Raw genomic sequence first — 23,962 nt, 5'->3', positions numbered from 1 at the left:
TGTCAGTTTGGAAGGCAAACCAGGGGTGGCACAATACATGCCGCAGTCCCTGGTAGACCTAGGGTGCACCTATGCCCTGGGTACCTATGGTACACTATACAGGGGCTCACAAGGGTGACCAAGTAACCAATCTGGTATGTACCTAAAGTACATGGTATCAATTTATAGAGAGAACAGCTGGGCTGTGGGCCTGATTAGCAGGTCCACAGCCACACTAAAGTAAGAAACCAGAGAATCACAGCAAAAAGTGGGGGTAACCATAGGAAGCAGACCCTACTCTCCTACACTCAGAATCCCAAAAAACCCTGCTCCGCTTTAGTCCACGCGTTGAAGCACAGCTGGGTTGCACTCGGCGGCCCAGCTGGGAACCCAATGATGAAGCATGCCACCAACTAAGTTGGTGGATGAGGGTTCTTTTAACAAATCTATTGGATTTTTGTGCTCTCAGGCACTATACTCTAAGTCGTAAAATTCTAGTCCTTAACTACGGGTCCGTCCATATTGTTATATAAAGTACGGACTAAGGGAAGAGGACGTACCCATCCTTTCTCCTTCCTCGCTCTCTCTTTTGTTGGTTGCAAGTCCTACCATCAGCATCCCCTTTCTGATATGTGGTGCTTTTATATATTTTAAATATGTTTGTGAATTACTTCTGTACTAGTAATAGAGGATCCAGCTGACTGCTTTTACTCATATCTTCTAAATCACATTTTATAGTAGATTCTTTAACTCTCTATGGGGCACTGGACTGTCACCTATATTTGCTCTTAATAATATGTCAAGCCCTTTCATAATTTTATGGAGTTTCACAATCCATTAGGTTATTTGAACTGAAGATAGCATTTAATTAGGTGCTTCAATGACCCTTTAGTCGCATTGGTAAGACAAAACTAGTAGTTCAGGATTTTTTGCTGATACTTAAATATTATGTTTGTCAGCCCCAACTCAAATCTTTAGGCACTGTTGACTGTGCCTCTTGGGAGGCCTAGCAATCTTTTGCAAATACTAATTTCCATGATCTGGAAGTGTGTAATTTTTTCTCAAAAAGTATTTAAGAGCAATAGAGCAAGAGGTTGATTATTTTCAAGTTATAGGTCTCCCTCAGGACTTCAACAGACCTATGACCCAAAATTGAGTCCATTCTTCGTAATGAACACGCAACCAGTTTTTATCGCAATTCCTGATGTTGGGTTTGAAGTTAAGATTCTATATAAAGAGGAGACACAGTTACTTGCACTATTTTATTGTCTCTAGTTGCCCTCCACTGAGCTACCCCTTCTGGTATATTTTCTGGATACTTTTATTAGAAAGCACAATTACTTTTGATTTAGAGACATTAATAATTAATAATTAAATCGTATGTAGTGCAGTAGGCCACAAAAATGCTTAGTTGACTCTGTGGGTCGACATGGGAAGATCCAATAGTATTGTGCGGTCCCCATAGAACAATGATGAAATTGGCTGGCCTCCCAATTTTGATTGCAATGAACAGGTCAGACTAAGTGTTATGTGAGCATCTGCTATGCATATAGAGGAAATGATTGGGCTAGAACGCACACTTGCCTAAAGCATTTGGTGTGTTTAGTTTCATAGATAGAGCTGAGTGACTCCCTAATTTAATTCTGGTCCAGGACCCTTCAAGAGAGCCAATATTCATTTCAATAGCTCTGGTGGTATCTTCCAATTTGCCATTTTTAACCAAAGATGGGCATGATTAATGGTTTCAAACACCGTAAACAAATCTATATAAGAGACAAAAGAGGTTGTTTTCTTTTTTAAGGCATATTCTTCTGCCAGCGGTTTCAATGTTAAGCACGAGTCCACCGTTCAGTACTCTCTCCTGAATCCAAGTTACATCCTCAGAAGAACATCCTCTTTTTTGACCCATTCTTCCAATGCTTGTAAAAGTGTTTGGCATATATTTTGCTCTATAGATCTGTCCATGTTATCATGCGATAGCTCTTTGGTAACATGCGGGAGCTCTTTTTATATATCGGAACAATTATGCTTCTTTTCCACAATTCCAGGATTTCATGTCCACTTATTTATAAATCTTTGTTGTGTTGTGTATTTAGGCCAAGACTGCTCACTCGAGATTAGCAAGAGGAGCCACTTTGGATCTATTGGAACTTTCATCCCCATCACATCTGCCATTCTTTTCCCAATATCTGCCAATTAGCCTGTATCTCTGGGCATTCCCAAAGTAAGTGTAAGAAGGTCCCCCCCCCCGTCCACATCATCTCAGGAACCACCCTGTTTCGCTGTGTCCCATCCTATGCAGTGTAGAACGGGGTTAATAGACCCTATGCAGGATCTTTAATTCAACTAGCCTAAATCTGACTCCCACAACCCTTGCATGGCTTCCACCCATTCATCTTCCATTAGTTATTATTAAAATGGCTTTGGAGTGCAAGGGTTCTGTCAATAGCCTGTCCTCTAGGGGGATGCATCTGGAAGGGAGGTCCCCTCATGAATGTAGCCCTTGAAAGCGTGGCCCAGTAGGAGGTACCTTAGCCATTCTCCCGGTCCCAGTTTGTACTCCTGCTGCAGGGGTGTGAACGTAATATAGGCCTGGCCTTGCCAAATATCCCCCAGTTTCTCCACCCCAGCAACTTCCGCTTGTTTAGGCTTTGTAGTGAGCCCACCCTTTGAAGACGAATACTATGCCAAAATTGAGACATCTCTGTTAGTCTACCCCGCAGCCCATGTGTTTGGTGGCAGCATGCCATGCCCTCACCACTGCAAGAGTGTGTGTTGGGAGGTTTCTGGCCCTACCTTTATCATACAGGACAGATGGATGTCCTCTTGGCCCCATGGCTTCTCTGTCGACCCTGTAGGCTGGTTTCTCCCTGTCTCCAAAGACCCAGTCGTTCACACATACTAATTGCGTGGCCCAGTAATATGTTTTGACATCGGGAACAGACAGACCCCCCTCATACACTTCTCTCAGTTATTTTTTTTTAGGGATATCCATTGGGTACCCCTGCACCAAACTAAGGGCCATATTATCAAGAAAGCTTTTATGGGCAGGAAACTGTCGCTAAAGCGGCGATAATGGGCTTGATAATATGCCCTTGTGAATTCTTATAGAAGAGACATTAGACATGAATCTGAAGCACACCCTCTTTTTTCTTTTTGTCTGATTTTCTGAAACTGTTTGTCTGGTTTAGCGTGCATGCACTCGAGTGTGCTCGGCTCCATTTTGCACACTAATACTATCCGTACTTAAACAATGGCCCGCTCCGTGCTGGTCATAAACGAGTTGCACAGCTGTATACACATAGTGTTCCAAATGATTCACTTTCACCACAGTTATTCCATATTTAATCCAATTTGATTTCCAATTTTTATCCAAACTTCATTGTCACGCCAAGGATACGAAATTCATTTAAACTTCTGCGTGCAAGTACTTCATGATTGCCTATCCAGGCTTAAACATGAGCAGGTGCTGAATCTCGAGTCCTCCAAATTATGCAAACATTACATTGCACCAAATGCATTTCGCTATAAGCTTCGTATGGGGTATCTACGATATAAAAAATTCACATGTTTCCATCACTTTTTAAGTTGCACTTTCAACATATTTCAACATTGCTGTTTGAATCCACTCCCCACACTGTAATTATAAAACACCTATTCACTACGCAAATGCTTTCTAATCCCCACCATGTGCTGTGTGTATTTTCTAAAACCCTATTACCATAACGAAACCCCCATTTATCATGTATCCTCAAAAGTAATCTTTTAGTAACTAAGACATAAATTGTGAAAAACGCAATCTCATACCTCCCCCTAACTTAAGCAGATTTAATACTGTGATCCCAGTACCTTTTAAATTCACGAACAATGAATTTCGTAACCTTGGCGTGACAATGAAGTTTGGATAAAAATTGGAAATAAAATGGATTAAATATGGAATAACTGTGGTGAAAGTGAATCATTGGAACACTATGTGTATACAGCTGTGCAACTCGTTTATGACCAGCACGGAGCGGGCCATTGTTTAAGTACGGATAGTATTAGTGTGAAAAATGGAGCCGAGCACACTGGAGTGCATGCACGCTAAACCAGACAAACAGTTAAAGAAAATCAGACAAAAAGAAAAAAGGAGGGTGTGCTTCAGATTCATGTCTAATGTATCGTAGCAAAACCGTTCCAACCTGACAGCACCCCACAGATAAATTGAAATGAACAAAGGATTACAGGAAGGTCACGCCGAGGATCACTCACTGAGTTAATGGCAAGGATTGACCAAAAATCATGTGTGGACATTTTAATGGGACATTGTCATACAACTTTAAAATGCCAATATTTATTATACGGACATTCACTAAGAAATATGAGGGGAATATTTACGGTTGACGTAATGTGGAGGGGTTGATGTTTTTTCCGGGGTGCGATATGATTGGGTGAAGGGAGTTCAAGGGGAGGGGTTAAACTAACACGTGAGTAATTCACCAAGGGGTCACAGGTGGGTGGGTCACATAGCTTTAAAAAGAGCAGTTGTAAGGTGGACGGGTGAAACGGAGGTTAATACGGAAAGAGTCATGTAGCAGGTTAACATCAGGTACGAACGGGAGCAGATTGAACAAGAGACCGTTGGGTTAGGATTGGGAGAGGGAGAAGGTTAAAGTTAGCGTGAATTTAAGAGGTACTAGGATCACAGTATTAAATCTGCTTAAGTTAGGGGGAGGTATGAGATTGCGTTTTTCACAATTTATGTTTTAGTTACTAAAAGATTACTTTTGAGGATACATGATAAATGGGGGGTTTCGTTATGGTAATAGGGTTTTAGAAAATACACACAGCACATGGTGGGGATTAGAAAGCATTTGCGTAGTGAATAGGTGTTTTATAACTACAGTGTGGGGAGTGGATTCAAACAGCAATGTTGAAATATGTTGAAAGTGCAACTTAAAAAGTGATGGAAACATGTGAATTTTTTATATCATAGATACCCCTGATGAAGCTTATAGCGAAATGCATTGGGTGTGATGTAATGTTTGCATAATTTGGAGGACTCGAGATTCAGCACATGCTCATGTTTAAGCCTGGATAGGCAATCATGAAGTACTTACACGCAGAAGTTTAAATGAATTTCGTATCTTTGGCGTGACAATGAAGTTTGGATAAAAATTGGAAATAAAATGGATTAAATATGGAATAACTGTGGTGAAAGTGAATCATTTGGAACACTATGTGTATACAGCTGTGCAACTCGTTTATGACCAGCACGGAGCGGGCCATTGTTTAAGTACGAATTCTTATAGAAGCCCAGGTTAACACCAGAACCAGGGCTTCTATGGGAATTCACACGGGCATATTATCAAGCCCATTATCGCCGCTTTAGCTGCAGTTTCCTGCTGATAAAAGCAGCGATAATGTATCGCCCTTTCTTGATAATATGGCCCTAAATCTCTCAATTTAGTTTCTTGTTTATGAAAAAATGTGTCTGGTAGTTCATTGGGGTGTTTTGCATAACATACATTAATCTGGGAAGGGTCATAATTTTGAATAGGCCCATCAATGTGAGTGGGAGAGTTTTCCATCGTGTGGCATCTGATACAAACCGGGCTAGTTGTTTCCCGTGTTTCTGTTATAGAATGCTCGGGGTCCGTAGTGATATGAATCTCCACGTATTTGAAGCCTTCAAGTTCCAGCGATATCACACATTACTTTGTGAGTACCAGGGCACCTCCCACCAGTGGGAAAAACAACGATTTGTCCTAATAAATAGGGTATCTTGAATAATCCCATATATGTGAAAAATTTAGAGTATCGTGTCAACTGACTGCCTTGGTCTCCCAAAGTGAAGCAGGATGTCGTCAGCATATAGGGAGATGTGCATTTCCCATTCGGCCCCAATTGGCATCCCTCAGATGAGGGGATCCCGCCTCACCCATGCTGCAAGTGGTTCCAGCGCCAAGGCGCAGAGTAATGGGGACAGCCCTGCCTGGTTCCCTTGTAGAGCGTGAAAGCTTGCGATATTGTGGAGTTGACACATACCCTTGCCAGGGGTTGGTTATACAGGAATTTTACCCATCCAATAAAGTTGGACCTGAAGCCCAGCTGACCCAATACTGCAAATAAGTAATTCCATTTTACACTATTGAACACCATTCTGGCATCATCTAGGGATAGGATGGCTGTCAAACCCAACCCCGACTACTGTTGTGTGCAGGACGCCAAACAATCGGCGTAAGTTGAGTCTTTTGCTTCTATGAGGTATAAATCCGGATTGATCAGGATGCACAAGTGATGTAATGACTGCTGCTAACTGCATGGCCAATGCTTTCGCTAGAACTTTTACCTCACAGTTTATCAAAGATATGGGCCTATAGGACACACATTTTCCAGGGGGTTACCCTCCTTAGGGGTTAAAACTACCACAGCTACCCTCTGGTCGGGGTAGGGCCCCACGCCTCTGTTAGCATTGCGAGTAGGTGGTCAGCTGACTTTACCAACATTATTTTGAAAAGTTCAACCGGAAAACCATTTGGTTCTGCCGTCTTCTCTGATTGCAATGCAAGTGTTGCATTTTTAAGTTCCTCCATCGTTAAGTCACCTTCCAGCATTTCTCTATCTGTCTCGGACAGTGTCAGCATCTGTATGTCTTTGAGGAAATCTTTACATTCCTCCTCCATATGTACTAAGGGGGAAGAGTATAATGATTCATAACACTCAGCGTAGACTTCCGCAATTTCCCTACCCGTCCCATGCTTTTGACCTGCTTCATTAATGATCTGGGGGACCCAATTACCCTCCATTAATTTTTTATCTAGCCATGCCAGTAGCTTGTTCCTCTTCTCTTCCACGTCATACAGTCTATGCTGCCTGGCGTGCCAGCGTTTTGGCACTGTCCTCCATTATGTCCCTTAAATCCTTATGCTTCACCTACAGTTTATGTCTCGTTTCTGTGTCCTCTAAGTCACCTGCCCCCAATTGAGCATCCAGGGCTGTAATTTCTTCTTGTAGTGACAGGCTTTTCAAATGTTGGTCCTTCTTTGTCGCGCCTATTTAAGCCTGACCTGGCCCCTAATCACTGGTTTGAATGCTTCCCAGAGTGCTACCTTCAAGTCTACAGATCCTATATTTTCAGCCAAAAATTGTTCCGCCCCTTTCCTAAGAGCTGATTTAATCTTACTATCTTTAAGGTACCATGGGTCAATTCTTGGGGGAGGGAGTGATATTTGGGGGCCCTTCCAAAACAACCTCCATGGGGGAATGTTCCAACCCTCCCTGTGCTATTTGTGCTGCCTTACAGATGTCTCTTAGATTACTAGCCTGGGTGAGGAGACAGTCCAGCCTTAGAGAGACTCCCATGGGATGCCGATACATATGTATATTGCCTAATTCCAGGGTGCTGATGTCTCAAGATATCACTTAGTCCCAGGGATCAAATAAACTCACCCAATGGGCCTGTCTTCCTCTCTATATAACTTTAAAAATATACTTAATTCAGTCCTCCTCAGCGACTGGAATTGCATTTGCTTCTCGTTTTTTCATTTCCAGAGAGTTTTGCACACAATATCCCAGAAAGTATTTCCGTTTAGGCCATTATGAAGACTCACTTCCTTTCTCATTCGCATTAATCATTCTGATCTTCCTTCTAAAGTCCTGCCTGTGTTGCCTTACTAAGGGCTCTCTATCAATACTACTAGCTTTAAAGGCATCCCTTATATCTTATATAACCTAATTTTTGCCATCTCCTTCAGTGACTGAAGTTTTACCTTTGACCCCTTTCCATTATGTAGCCATTTAAGTGCTAAGGACAAGATTATTTCGTCCTCAGCACAACCAGTCTCAATGAGGCCTTACATACAACATTTGTGACTGAGTGTATTTTAGTTTTTCATATTCCTCCAGAATTACTTTAGGAGTGTTATTCTTTCACACACTCACAGATCATATTTACCGTTTCGGTTTTCCGATTTGCTGACCATATATTCTTATGTTATTCGAGTATAGAATTTGAAGGCTGTTCTGTCAGGTGTCCCTTGTTTGAGCAGGTTAAAGATAAGAGGAAGTGTTTATGGTCGCTCCCTGTGGAGTCCCAAATTTCAAAGTCTCTTACCAGCTAGAAATCTACAAAAGAGATTATAGCATAATCGATAAGCAAAGACATCTTCCCATTATCAAAGTTATGTCTCCCCGCCCACCCATATATTATTTTCATAATTAAAGATTCAAGTGCTGTAGCTAATGTTTTCCTTTAAGATTTCCAGGATTATCAACAAGAAGGCAAGAACTGGTGGCAGAAGGTTCTCGATAAATGTGGCCACCTTGTGGAACTCTCTTCCCCTACATCTACGTTCGGAAGCCAGTCTTCTTCGGTTCCGCAAACTTTTAAAAACTTTTCTGTTCTCTGCTTAACCCCCGCATTACTCTGGTAGTTTCATTCTCTGGTGAGCGCTGGGATGCCTAATGGTAACCAGGCGCTATATAAAACTCAGAATAATAATAATAATAATAATATGGCCGGAGATACACAGACCTTTTTCTTTTTCTAATTGGATTACATCAACTGAAGATCAGCTTGCGACTTCTGCACTTAAATCACAAAACAGGGGAATTGGGACCATTGGGAACTTCAAGCTAATTTTCTCCAGAAGAACAAGTTGTTTCTGTGGGATTTATTTTGGGAGAAATATGTATTCAATATTGTTGAATCTTTAACAGTGTTTTCCATATTCCCACCTTTAAATTAAAGCAGTCCTGATGCATCAATGGTTTGGGAGCTTGTAAATTCATTAAATGTTCTTGCACTCTTTTTTTTCTATTTTCATCGCCACCAGGGATACTAGCCTGGCCTAAGTCACTGTTCTGATCTGGGAGCAATTTTAACTCCTCATTAAGATTAGGGCTCCCGGTTTTATGGTATTTATATTTTTGTCATTTCCGTCTGTATTTATCCATACTTATTTTTTGCTAATTTTACCATTTTTATCCATATTTATTTTAGGTTTAGTGAAAAAAATAAGCTGAAATGTGTAAATGTCTGCATTTATTTAACAAGTCAATGTGCACTCGTACCTCAACACAGGTTTTAATGATATATATACACACTCAGATGGTAAAATATTCACTTGTAAGAAAATTAGTACATTTTAAAATCTAGGTTGTGAAAATCTACTGCTGTTTAAGGCTCTTTACTAAAATCCCAACATTTTTTAATCCTCCTGCTTGTTAACCCGCACATCTATTGGCTTGGCAGTCATGATTGACAGTATTTAGAATCACTCAAAAACAACCCATATATCCGTTTTTATCCACATTTAAAAATAAATATAGACAGGAAAATAAATTATTTTCTGTCTGTATTTATCTATGAAATCAGTAAAAACAGAAAACTGAGCCTTAATTAAGATCAAGCACTTGCTGGGCAGCTGCTGACAGGCTAATGCAAATTAGGCACAAGGATCCCAGGCAAGGAAAAGATAACTTTCTAAAGTTACTTTTCCTGAATATTTGCAAAATATTTATTAAACATCCAGCTTTAAAAATCAACTGGATGAAATAGTCATTGAATGACTATTTCAGTGGCTTCCAAACAATCATTACAGAATAAAGTTTATAATCTGTACTTTTACATTATCGAGGATCCACCCACAACCAAGCTAGAGAAAGCAGCTTCTGAAGGCAAGTTACTGGAGGAATATGCCAACTTAAATATCAAATATTGTCAATTTTTAGGTCGAGCGACCTATCTCAATGTGCATGCGCATTGAGTGAGCGGAGCGAGATATAAAGGGGCTTAAACAGAGCTTACCGAGATCGGGCGATTCCATGAAGTGCCCGTGAAAAGCTCTCTCAATACGCATGTGCATTGCCATAAAAAGCGCGTGCACAGACACCAGCCTCCCTCCCACAGTCATCCCCCAGCGTGCGCTGTGCCAACAAGCCTTTGAAGTGAAGCTTAGCTTCACTTCAAAGGTATCCGCTCCCCCCGCCCCCTGCTTCACACGTCTCACGGCCGCTAGGCCATCTCGTATTTCTCCTCCCACGTTAGAGCTATATCTTTGGCGCTGCATGAGTTCTCTACCTCACTTTAAGTATCTCGGGCTGCCAAAACAGGTTGAACTCTCTAGCTATGTTAATTTATCATTATATCATACATTGAGGCGTATTCGCAAGGAATCACATTTTACACATAGCTGTTTCCACGAAGTTTAGCAAATATATATAGTCAGAAGGCATGGGGCTGGCATGTGGGGTTTCCCAACATCAACTACTTCAAACTTACCGAGGGCAGGACGCGTGTTTCAATGTAATTGTTGCTGCGCATTTTGTTGCCACAGGTCAGCTCGAATGTGCAAGACTGTGATCCTCTGCAAATTTCAGGGTCTGTTGCTAATACCGCACTGTTAACTTTATTGTCTAGTTATGTAGGTTCCCACACATCCTTGTTCTTGCAAATCGCCGAGGACAGCCAAAGTAGTTGAAATCTTACTCCCGGGGGCAATTAGTTAAACTGCTTCCTTATCAGCTCGTTAAATCTAGGAAGTTCTGCCTCACTCGAGGAATAGTTGAGGCCGAGCCACTGACGCGCGGTACTTGAATCCTGCTAAAGACATTTCGTTGCTGAATCTTACGAAACAGATGGCGTTGTGTCATGTCCAAGTGTTGATCAAATGATTGGTTAGTTGACAGCAACAGAGTAGAAAAGAGCGGTATTACCTTATTCTTAAACGCACGCATGGGTACACAACAGCCTGGAACCAACCTGTAGGTTTCAATCTCACATAAACTGACTCAGGATTTCATCATTGATGGGCACTTTCAACAAATTGTATATATGAATACGTAGGATTAATCCTACGTATCCATATATACAATTTGTTGACAGTGCCCTTCAATGCTAGGTCCTTGTTGCTGAATTATATGTTGATTGGAGGGTGGCCTGGCATTGAGTTTCCCTCTGCAGCTCCTTGTTAAATTTCAGGATTTCATCATGCCAATGTTGATACATTTGAATGAGTGTTTTAATGTTTTTTGTAAAAGCACACAGATACTCAGAGGGAGTATTATACCACCTCTTTACAAGTATTATTCTTGTCGGATAGGGACGCTTGTAATAACGCTTGCCTGTATTTTTCTTTTTGCATTGCAGTTGTGACATCACTACTCTTCTGTAATAAAACAACTTCGGCAAAGATACATTTGCTGTTCCCACTCTTCCGAGCCCTCCCGCTCCCTGCCGAGATGTAAAACAGATAATTAAGGAAGCAGTGCACCTTATTTTTGTTACAGTAAACAGTAATAGACGGCCCCTTGCTTTACTCGTGCAAGCTTAAGGTTGAGCCGAGTGGCCGCGCGCCATCTGTGACAGAAGCCTGCTCCTCCTCCTCGAGTTCAGCTTTTCGTCTAATGATACCGGACATTAATGTGTTCTCATCCCAATTTGCAGACTCCGCACACCACTCATGCACATCCACCGCCACATCCACTGCCACATCCACCACCACATCCACCACACCCACCACCACCACATCCACCACACCCACCACCACTACATCCACCACAACAGTAATAAACGGCCCCTTGCTTTACTCGTGCAAGCTTAAGGTTGAGCCGAGTGGCCGCGCGCCATCTGTGACAGAAGCCTCCTCCTCCTCCTCGAGTTCAGCTTTTCGTCTAATGATACCGGACATCAATGTGTTCTCATCCCAATTTGCAGACTCCGCACACCACTCATGCACATCCACCGCCACATCCACTGCCACATCCACCACCACATCCACCACACCCACCACCACCACATGCACCACACCCACCACCACTACATCCACCACCACAACCACCACTCCACCCACCACCACCACCGCATCCACCACAACCACTGCATCCACCACCACCACCGTATCCACCACCACATCCACCATCACCACCACATCCACCATCACATCCACCACCACATCCACCATCACCTCCGCATCCACCATGACATCCACCGCCACATCCACCACCACATCCACCACCACCGCATCACCATCACCGAATCCACCACCACCACCACACCAACTCCCACTACATCCACCACAACCACCACCCCATCCACCACCACCACCACCACCGCATCCATCACCACCACTGCATCCTCCATCACCACATCCACCGCATCCACCACCACCGCATCCACCACCACATCCACCATCACCACCACATCCACCATCACATCCACCACCACATCCACCATCACATCCACCATCACCTCCACATCCACCATGACATCCACCGCCACATCCACCACCACATCCACCACCACCACATCCACCACATCCACCACCACCGCATCCACCACCACTGCATCCACCACCACCGCATCCACCATCACACCCACCACCACCACATGCACTACAACCACCACCCCATCCACCACTACCACCACCACCGCATCCACCACCACCACCGCATCCACCACCACCACATCCACCATCACCACCACATCCACCATCACATCCACCACCACCACCACATCCACCACCACATCCACCACCACATCCACCATCACCTCCACACCCACCATGACATCCACCGCCACATCCACCACCACATCCACCACCATATCCACCACATCCACCACCACCACATCCACCACCGCCACATCCACCACCACCACCACATCCACCACCACAACATCCACCACCACTTCCACCACCACCGCATCCACCACCACCACCACCACCACCACATCCACCGCATCCACCACCACCACATCCACCACCACATCCACCACCGCATCCACCACCACCACATCCACAGCACCCACCACCATCACTTCCACCACCACATCCACCACCACATCCACCACCACTTTCACCACATCCACAACCACCACATCCACCACCTCCACCACCACATCCACCACCACATCCACCCCCACATCCACCACCATCACCACCACATCCACCATCACCACCACCACCACATCCACAACCACCATATTCCCCAGATCCACCACCACCACATCTATATGTGTGTGGCTCTGTGTGTGTGTAGGTGCAAATGCAATGTTCTTGGATTTTCGTCACAATAAAATACACTGAACATAATCTTCACAAAAGTTATTTACAAATGTTTAAGCTATTGCCATTATAAATTACAATAACTTTTATTTAAGTATTAATTATTTACAAAATTAAAAGCCATTGTTATTTGTAATATCAATACATCTAAGTCACGTAAATACAACACACATTGCATTACAAATGCTATAGGTGTCACATTTGCAAAGGTTAAAACTATTGACATTGTAACTGACAAAGCTATTAATTTTGCTACTTTCAAAACCAACACATAAATAAAAAAAGTGTCATTTACAATACCAATAGCTCAAACTTTCCTAATGCGAGACCTATTGCATTTCCAATGCTTGTTAAATAGCAGGCACCCTACCTTGTGGGTGACAAGGTGTGCTTAAGGGTGACTTATTCATGTATAAAAGCAGGGGTTCCTGCCTGTGAACCTGCCAGATTTGAAGGCTACACATGGTTTGCCTGAAGCCATGTTTTCAGGCAACCAATCTAAGGACGACACAATATGTGATGCATTCCACAGGTGGCATTTAACTTCCATGCCTTGGGACAATTCTATCTACAAGGAATTTGTAAGCAAGTTAAATAGGTCGAAGAGGGGTAAGCCAATTCAACCATGTTCAAAGAGGAAGCACAGCGCTTTACTACTGAGTAGCAGGGGTAACAGTGCACAGAGTTGTAAGCCAAGCATAAACAAGGTTCGGAAAAAGGCGAAAAAAAGCAGAAAAGGTAGATTCCCTACATGATCTACTAGGCCTTGTTCATGAACGAAAGATAAACATATTTACTGGTAAAGCATGGTTTCAATGCTCTTGCCTCTACTTAATAGATGTGAAAGTTACTTTAGAACGTTTTTGCAGAGTGGTGTTGCTTATACAAGGAGAGAGGACATTTATCTTGTCTCATTTACGAAGGGGCAATGGATCATTCTGACTGTCTTAGAGACTATCACAGTCATGCTACCCATCAATTTATACAAAAGTTTATTGGTTCCACATTACTTATAAGAATACTAGTTACTTTTTTCCAGCATTTGGATTACCAATAATGACTTAAACGATTTTCACACCAAAATAGCCATTTTTTTAAAGCATGCACAAGTTGATAAAAAAAATACAAGGAAGACACCACGAGAGTTTGTAATTGTCAGAAAACACAATATCTTAACAACATTCTCTTTTTAGCGGTGCAAACAGTAACACTGAAATATGTCAGCAATGCCGTTACCTCAACATACATAAGGTTATGTTTTTAAAGTTTTCAAGAGAGCCAACTTATAACATGCTGTGTCTGTTCTTGCCACTGTTTCCTAACATGAACACAAAGCACGAGCACACACAATTTTTTTTTATGTGTAAGACAAGAAGAGCTTACTTTGTAAGGGCTCAACTTCCAGGGGGCATGGCGGGCTGTTGCTCGGAAATTCCCCGTAGGCCAGAGACGCCCGAAGAGTCACTGCCCCTTTTCCAGTACACACTTTCATAGGATCCATTTCTGAAATAGACACATAAAAAAGATTTTTTATACAACATTGCACACAACTGAACCTCCTCTTTTTAACCAGCGTCAACTCATCTTCCTTGGATAAACAGACACATCTTCAAATCTTTAGAATCAATTGGTAACTAACAAGCATGGTTAAATTTAGTACATTGTGGTATATATATATATATATATATATATATATATATATATATATATATATATATATATATATATATATATATATATATATATATATATATATATATATATATATATATATATATATATATATATATATATATATATATATATATATATATGCAAAAGAGTCCCACGTCAGCTCTCCGCTCCCAACAGAGGCGCGTGATCAGGTGTGGGACCTGGTAATATCCAAATCATCAGACCCCAAACGTAAAAACATGAGCACTCCCTACCGTAGTTGCTATAAAGGTTTATTGGGCAGCACACTCAATAAACCTTAATAGCAACTACCTGTTGGGTGTGTGTGTGTTTTCACTCATGGAGTTTGACAATTTGGATATATGTATATAGGTAATAGACGTACACCAGAGTATCCACCTATACTGATGTCTGGATCCCGAATGCTGATTTTTGTTGCCTTAAGCAAGCAGTGATCATGTGTGTGCGCCTTGATATATGCCTGTCACACGGATTACGGTTTTGACTGGGAGGGGTGCCCAAAGGGCTCCCCTCATAGTGCCGGAAGGCTACTGCGTTCACTGGGAGTTACGCAGTACAAGTGCAGTGGTGGCAACATACCGCATAATGATCACTAGGAGTGAACAGCCCGATTTTAATCTGTGTCACTGGAGCGAGGCCTACAGGCGCACTTGTTTTTCAAAGTTTCACTGCTGTATGCTAAACTCACCCCTTGGCCTACATCGGATTGTTTTGAAGTGCTGTGCAGTGCAGGAGTGGTGTATCTGTGCTGGGTGTTTGTGTGCCTGGAAGGGTACAAAATAGGAATAATGCAGTACTGAGCAGTGCATGCATGTGAGTGCAAGTGCTGGTTGTATGCATGCCTATGCGTGGTACAGTGCATGAAGGAGGCAGTGCGTTCATGTTAATGTGCTGGATATATGTGTGTCTATGAGTGGTACAGTACGTAGAGGATACACTGCTGTGCAGTGTGTGTAGGTTGTATACATGCACTGGGTGTATGTGTGCCTGTGACTGGAACAATAAATGGAGGGCCCTGGGTTCTATTATGGGAGACCCAAGCTTGCATGGTGAAACATGGAGAGGAGGTAGAGAAATCCCAAGAGACAGTTTTGGGATTTCTGCATTCCTGAGAGCTGGGTGGGACATATTGGAAAGGGGAGAGACATGCTTCCCCTGTACACTTCAAAGCGTGCTCTATGACTCAGGGAGAGGTCACAAGGAAACAGCCTAGGAACATCTCAGGAAGGAGATGGAGCCAATAAGAGAAACATAAAGAGTAAGGCTGGGGCTCTGGGCTAACCTTTTGATGATCTTCCGATGGATCCCGACCAAAACCAGGAAGACGGTCACCCAGGCCCTCGTCACCAGCCGACTGGACTACGGAAACACCCTCTACGCCGGAACCACAGCCAAGCTACAGAAAAGACTCCAACGCATCCAGAATGCCTCCACCCGACTCATTCTGGACATCCCCCGACGCAGCCACATCTCCGGCCACCTGAGGGACCTGCACTGGCTCCCCGTCGACAAGAGGATCACGTTCAGGCTCCTCACCCACGCACACAAGTCTCTCCACGACCTGGGCCCCAAGTACCTCAACGACCGCCTGACCTTCTACACGCCCACCCGCCAGCTACGATCTACCAGCCTCGCCCTCGCCACCGTACCACGCATCCGAAGAGCCACCGCCGAAGGCAGATCCTTCTCCTACCTGGCAGCCAAGACATGGAACTCCCTCCCCATCCACCTTCGGCTGACCCAGGACCACCTCGCCTTCAGGAGACAACTCAAGACCTGGCTGTTCGAGCAGTAGCGGACCCCTTCCCCCAAGCGCCTTGAGACCCTTCCGGGTGAGTAGCGCACTATACAAATGCTGTGATTGATTGATTGATTGATGCACATATTACTGTCATCCAAGTGTGAACTCTAGTCACTCCCTTGTGTATGGGGCTATCAACTTTGAAGTAGCTTCTGCTGTGAAAGACTGCTTTTCAGAGGAAGAGAGATAAGAAACAAGTTACTTACCTGTAACTTTAGTTCTCCAGTATTGGTAACTTTCATAGATTCCCATTGCTTGTATCATTCCCCGTCGTCGGAATGGGAGCCTCGGTAATAATAAATATATATATATATATAGATAAATACACCATAATAGGTGTAAAAAGGTAAAAAATTAGGCCTAGGCCTCATTATCTTTTGCAGCCTATTGCTGTCATTATGTAAAAAGGACCCAAAGTCCCCTCAGCAACCAATCAGATCAGCCTCACCCTGTAGAACCTTCCTGAGAAAGCTCAGAGCCTCAGATTTTCGTAGCCGTTGCTTTGCCACATAATCACCTAGCCCTAAAGTGAGCTTTCCCAGGGGAGGCGGGTGGGCGCATGGGAATCTATGAAAGTTACCAATACTGGAGAACTAAAGTTACAGGTAAGTAACTTGTTTCTTACTCCAGTATTGGAACTTTCATAGATTCCCATTGCTTGTATCAGAGTAGATAGCAGTTAGCATACCTCAAACATTTCGTGTACAGCATAGAATCATTATACGCTACTGACATCACAGATTATAACAACTATAAAGCAGTACAAAGCATAATAAACGAAATGTTTGAAAAAACAGGAGGAGGGAAGAGAGGAAAGCTCACCTCTTATTGGAAGAGATTTCTCAGGACTGCCTGTCCTACAGCCGAATCCTCCTTTGCAGCCGCCTCCAGGCAGTAATGTCTCGTGAAGGAGTGCGTACTGCTCCAGGTGGCTGCTCTGCAAATGTCCTTTATGGATACTCCAGCAAACAGCGCCGCTGATGCTGAGACCGACCTTGTGGAATGTGCCTTCACCTGTCCTTGTAAAGGTTTGCCTGCCGCCTGGTGGCAGAACCGGATCGCACTAGTTATCCATCTTGATATCCCTTGTTTCGACAAAGGAGATCCTTTCCTTGGAGCTCCAAAAGCCACAAACAGTTGGGGTGTCTTTCGAAATCCAGCTGTGCGTTGTATATAGAATTTCAAACATCTCTGAACATCCAGAGAATGAAGTGTCCTCTCAGCCTGGGTTGAAGGCCGAGGAAAAAAAGATTTCAAAATCACTGGCTCGTTGAGATGAAAGTCTGTCGGTACCTTCGGAATGAACTTGGGGTTCATCCGTAGGATCACTGTATCATTCCTGAACTGTAAGAAGGGTTCCTTGATGGTTAAAGCCTGAAGCTCTCCTACTCTCCTTGCAGAGGTGAGTGCCAAAAGAAGCGCCACTTTCCATGATAGGAACTTCAGGTCCGCTTTATGTACTGGCTCAAATGGCGGTCTCATTAGCTGGGCCAGGACCACATTCAAGTGCCACACCGGAGGTGGGGGCCTAACTGGCGGGAACACTCTGAACAGTCCTTTCAGGAATTGTTTGATTACTCTCGCTGATAATAGAGAGGGACCCGATCTTGTTCTCCAATACCTGGAAATAGCTGCCAAGTGCACCTTGATAGAAGCATGAGCCAGACCTGCATGCGCCAACGAAAGAATATAAGGTAAGAGTTGATGCGGAGCTGACGAGAAAGGATGTACTTTTTCTCTCTGACACCACACATGGAACCTCTTCCATTTCGCTCTATATGTCTTATTAGTGCTAGGGGCTCGTGCCTGTGCCAAGATGGTCCTGCATTCTTCTGGAATGTTCAAATCCTTAAACTCTCTGTATTCAGGAGCCACGCCGCCAACTGCAGCGAGCTCGGGTTCGGGTGAAGAACCTGGCCGTTGTACATAGAGAGAAGTGTCAGTTTGGGTTGCAGATGAATGGGCGTTGTTTCTGATAGAAGAAGCAGCTCCGTGTACCAAAATTGGCGAGCCCAGGCAGGCGCTATTAGTATCATCCTGCACCTGTCCATCTTGAGTTTCTTGAGGACTCGAGGAATGAGGGGAAATGGCGGAAAGGCGTAAACAAACGCGCCTGACCAGGACATCAAAAGGGCATTCCCCAGTGACCCTCGATGGTGTTCCCTGCTTGCGTAACACCGGCATTTCTTGTTCTCCGGTGTTGCAAACAGGTCGATCGCTGGGGTCCCCCAACGGGAGAAGATGTCCCTGATCACTGCGTCTTCCAATTCCCACTCGTGCGAGACTGCTCTCAGTCGGCTTAGCGTATCCGCCCTCGTGTTGCACACTCCTGGAAGGTGTTCTGCTACGAGTGTGATGCCCTGCGCTATCGCCCATTTCCACAGCATTTGGGCTTCCTGTGAAAGCAGTGGCGATCTTGTGCCTCCCTGCTTGTTGACGTAATGCATTGCGGTGGTGTTGTCCGTCCGCACCAGGATTGCTGAATCTGTAATCCTTGGGAGGAAAGCCAACATTGCCAGCCGAATAGCTCTTAGCTCCAGAACGTTGATATGTAGATGACGTTCTTCCGGAGACCAGTGACCACTGACCTGGAGGTCTTGCATGACCGCTCCCCAACCTTGAAGAGAAGCGTCCGTGGTAATGACCTGAGGTGCCCTTGCAGCCTTGAAACTGAGTCCCACAGTGAGGTGAGATCTTTCCATCCACCATGAAACCGACCGTTTCATCCGCTGGGTTATCGTCACCCTGTCGTCGAACGAACCTTCCACCTGTCTCCACTGAAGGTCCAGCTCCTCCTGCAGGGGGCGCATTCGCAGTCTGCAATGCGGAATCAATTGAATACAGGATGCCATCGACCCTAGAAGAGATTTGTACATCCTGACTGTCATCCAACTTCTCCTTTGACAACGGGTGGCTGACGATATGAGTTTCATCTGTCTCTCTTCCGATGGGAAGGCCTTGCACTCCTGAGTATTGAGTATCGCTCCCAAGAACTTCACCGTACTTGCAGGCTGAAGAACTGATTTTCCCTTGTTGAGTTGTAAACCCAGATGAATAAAGAGGTTCAAGCACGTGTCCACTGCCTTTGATGCCTCTTGCAAGCTTGGGGCCTTCAGCAGCCAGTCGTCTAAGTACGGGAATACTTCCAGCGACTGTCTTCTCAGAAATGCCGCTACCGGTGCCAGCACCTTTGTGAATATCCGAGGAGCGGACTTTAGTCCAAATGGGAGCACCATGAACTGGAAGTGACTCTTGCCCACTGTAAAGCGAAGGAAACGTCTGTGAGCTGGATGGATCGGGATATGAAAATAGGCATCTTCCAGGTCTAAAGTTGCCATATAGTCGCCTGGGTTCAAGAGGCGCAATATGTCCTGGAGTGAAATCATCCGAAACGATAGCTTCGTGAGATAGGTGTTGAGCTCCCTCAAGTCCAGGATAGGACGCCACTTCTGTTTTGTTTTTCGGATCAGAAAAAATCTTGAATAGAAACCTTCTCCCCTTTGTGATAGGGGAACACGCTGGATCGCCCCTTTTTGAAGCATTTGTTGAGCTTCCTCTTGAAGAAGGTTCAGATGGTTGGAAGTAGCGGCGTGGGGAGCTCTTGTAGGTGGAAAGTCCTGGAATTCTAGAGTATGCCCATTTCGGATGATATTTAATACCCACTGATCCGATGTAATCTCTTCCCAGCTGCTCAGATGTTGTGATATCCTGCCGCCCACTGGAGACCCCAGAAGCGGAGGAACAGTTGGCAGAGTCGGGGGGCCGCTATTGACGCTTGCCAGCGTCCTTGCCCTGACGCCCCTGTCGTCCACGAGCGTTCTGGCGAGAGAAAGACTGGGATTGCGACTGCCGCTGATAGTATTGACTGCCGTACTGGGGCCTGTAAGACTGCGACTGCTGTGAATATCGCTGTTGCTGATAACCTCCTCTAGGTGAAGAGAAACCTCTTCCTCGTGCTCCACGGAACGGAGTCTTTCTATATTGCAGGTTCCCCAGAGCCCTTGCTGTCTCTGTGTCCTTCTTTATACCCTGTAGGGTATCGTCGACATGTTTCCCAAACAGCATGTCCCCGTCGAACGGCAAATCCAAAATCCTATTCTGGACCTCTGGCCTGAAGTATGTAGCTCTCAGCCATCCTTGTCGCCGAAGAACCGCTGCACTGCCTAGGGCACGGAAAGAGGTGGTGGCGATGTCCATAGCGCAGTCAATCAGTTCCGACGAGGAACGTTGTCCCTCTTCCAGAAGCTTCTGTGCTTCCGCTCTTTGGTCCTCCGCTAGCAGATTTACATAGTGAGCCACATCACTCCACATCTGGCGGTCGTACCTTGCTAGGATCGCCAAGGCATTCGCCGCTCTGACCAGCAAGCTAGCCATCGACGAAAAACGCTTCCCAGCGTTGTCCAACCTTCTACCCTCCTTATCCGGCGGCGTCGTGAGGGTGGCCGAAGGATTCCGCGACTTCTTCTGTGCCGCCTGCGATATGACCGAGTCAGGTCTAGGTTGTCCAATCAAACAGGCGGGACTGTCATCTGGAGCTTTATATTTCTTCTCCAAGCGCGGAAGAGTTGGAATGACCGTCGCTGGGGTCTGCATCACTTTCTTCCCCTCTTCCCATATGTGCTCCACAATGGGAATCGAGCGCACGGCCTTACGGTATGCCTCTTTGAAATCGTATAGAAAACAATCTGTAGATGTTGTCGGCATCGCTAACTTAAAGCGCGCTGTGGCTCTTTCCATCAGGCTGAAGAAACCTCCTACATCAGCCGGAGGGGAATCGACCGGGTCTGGCACTGGTGAAGCCGGATCCGGAGCAATATATTGGTTCCACTCACTTTCCTGGTCTTGAACTTGGTCTCGCCCCGTTTCATCCTCATCCGAGGTATCCACTTGGACCTGCGGAGGATATGCCCTCTCATGTTCCTCCTGTGTAGGCCGCACTGACTGCGCTGCCACCACCTGCGGTTGAACCTGTGCTTGACCTTCCACATGTTGCAACCCCTTCTTGCTCCTATACTCCTCCAGCATTGCCCTTAAGTCTGTCAAAAGACTCATAGGCATCGATACCATGCCCTGCTGTGGTTGGGTATCTTGGTATGCAACCTGTCTCTCTGGCCGCTGTTCCTTTTGATAATAATATTCCTCATCCAAATCCGAATCATGGTATTTCAGATTCAGTTGTGATGGACTGTAAGCGTCCCCATACATCTCATTTTCCTCTTCTGAGTAGTCATCTTCATCCAACAAAAGGGGTGGAGGTAATGATGGTACCTTCCTTGGAGAAGTCATATCTGGAGTTATCCTCCTCCTCCTGTTGTTTTCTGGCGCTCCTGTCGTCAACGGCGTTGAAAACAAATCCACCGTCTGAATCGTCGTCGACGGGACCGTCGACGAGAGTCCCCTCACCGTCGACGGCATCGTCGACGGAACCATCATCGTCGCCGGGTCCACCGTCAACGGGGTCGTCGACGGAACTGTCATCGTCGACGGGTCCATCGTCGACGGGCTCGTCGACGGAGCTGTCGTCGTCGACGGGCTCGTCGTCCTCGTCGACGGGATCGTCGTCATCGAAATTGCCACAGTCGACGGAATAGTCATCGTCGACGGGATGGTCTTCGTCGACGTGGTGGTAACCGTCGACGTGGTCATCGTCGACGACGCCGTCGTCGAACCGGTCTTCGTCGACGGAATCGACATCGAGGTCCTCGTCGACGCTCTCGTCGTCGTCCTCGTCGTCGTTGGGTGGCTCGTCGACGACTGAGGAGACAAAATCACCTCAGATGCTTTAGAGTCCTTTTTGACCCCTGTAGAGGCCTCTACAGTCGGTTTTTTGACGGACTTGGCTACTTTAACCTGGTGGGAAGGCCCAGCCGAGCTCTCCTCAGGTTTAGCCTTTTGCACCTGCAGTGCCTGCCTTTCCCTCTCCTTTACACTCACGTGAGGAGATTCGATAGGCCCTGGCTTGCCAGACCTATCAGAGGTCACACGCACAGCCTTTAAGGGGGGTACAGTTGAAGTGTCCACAGACGATCCGCCCCTCTTCAAAGAAGTCTTTGACGATGTTGATCTGGCATCTTCCTCATCACCAGACACTACTTCCTCCCTCCTTTCCAACTTCCTGAGCCACAGAAGTAGCCGTCCTTCACGATCACGGAGGGTTTTAACAGACATTCTCCTGCATATACTACACTTATCGACATTGTGGTCTGGGTATAGACAGTAAATACAGTCTTGATGTTGATCCTCTGTATAAAGTCGTTTTTTGCCACAAGTGGCACAAGACCTGAAAAGGCTCTTCTTTTCCTTATCAGCCATGACTAAAGCTGAAAGAAATCCTTAAAGAAAACTGTTTAAACAGTACCTCAAGTTGAAGTTAGAGCAGAACTCTAAGGAGACTCCCTGTCACCAACGAAGCGGTAGAAAATCTGAGGCTCTGAGCTTTCTCAGGAAGGTTCTACAGGGTGAGGCTGATCTGATTGGTTGCTGAGGGGACTTTGGGTCCTTTTTACATAATGACAGCAATAGGCTGCAAAAGATAATGAGGCCTAGGCCTAATTTTTTACCTTTTTACACCTATTATGGTGTATTTATCTATATATATATATATATTTATTATTACCGAGGCTCCCATTCCGACGACGGGGAATGATACAAGCAATGGGAATCTATGAAAGTTCCAATACTGGAGTAAGAGGAGTGAACACTTCAAATGAAGCAGACTCCCAACATAAAATGTCAAAGGCTCAGACCCTAAATCACATTTGCTGTCTGAAAATGGACTATCAGAAGGGGAGTTTGAAACCCCCCAATTGTCGTCTACCAAGTAGCTAGACTGGCTGTGAGAAGAGGGGACGCTGTACAAGACTTCTGTCTGTGACCAGGACTGGTGGCCAAGGCCTGCTAGGTTCCCTGCTGGGTGAGGGCCATCGCCCAGGGAATCCAGGGCCACCACCCTAGAGCCTGGAGCACCAGCACCGCCTTCTTGCCAAGAGCAGTGTGCCCTGTGAGGAAGAGGAAAGAGTTAGAGGAAGCGCGGTCCAGTAGAGATCCATGTCAACTGTGCTTCCTTTGTGAGCTGTGAGGAGATGGCTGCTGCACCAATCGGGTTGTTACCCATGTGCAGGACAAAGTTGGCGAACCCCCGTATGCCAGAGGAGGACGGCAGTGAATTGAGTCGTATGTCACACTGTGCCGAGCGGGCCACAGCCCTTGTATAGTGCCGGGCCTGCAACCCTTTATGCCAGATGGGGCAGCTGTGAGAAGACTGCTGTGCAGTAAGGGCAGTAGCCTTGTGCGTTATTGGGCCGGGCCGGGACCCCGTATGTCTGGAGGGGCTGCTGCCAAGAAATTGACTTTGCTGATTAGGCGGGAACCTGTCTACTGTGATGACACGGTGACACCCATATGCCAGATGGAAGCCGATGGTCTCTGGAAGCATTAATGA

The 23,962-nt window shown here is 45.5% G+C and overlaps 1 protein-coding gene across 33 annotated transcripts in view; it reads right to left on the bottom strand.

Annotated features, from left to right (window-relative positions):
- Positions 1 to 23,962, bottom strand: part of SORBS1 (sorbin and SH3 domain containing 1) — a 1,099,691-nt gene that overhangs the window by 404,128 nt on the left and 671,601 nt on the right. For all 33 annotated transcript variants that reach the window (XM_086922349.1, XM_086922367.1, XM_086922341.1 and 30 more), the window contains one exon: positions 14,409 to 14,528. In XM_086922349.1, coding sequence (XP_086778475.1) covers positions 14,409 to 14,528 — 120 coding nt within the window. The remainder of the gene's footprint in view (positions 1 to 14,408; positions 14,529 to 23,962) is intronic.

The sequence above is a fragment of the Lissotriton vulgaris genome, chromosome 5 (assembly GCF_964263255.1).
Source record: "Lissotriton vulgaris chromosome 5, aLisVul1.2, whole genome shotgun sequence".
NCBI lineage: Eukaryota > Metazoa > Chordata > Amphibia > Caudata > Salamandridae > Lissotriton > Lissotriton vulgaris.
Note: the sequence above shows the minus strand (reverse complement) of the source record. Positions and strands in the feature narration are given on the sequence as shown.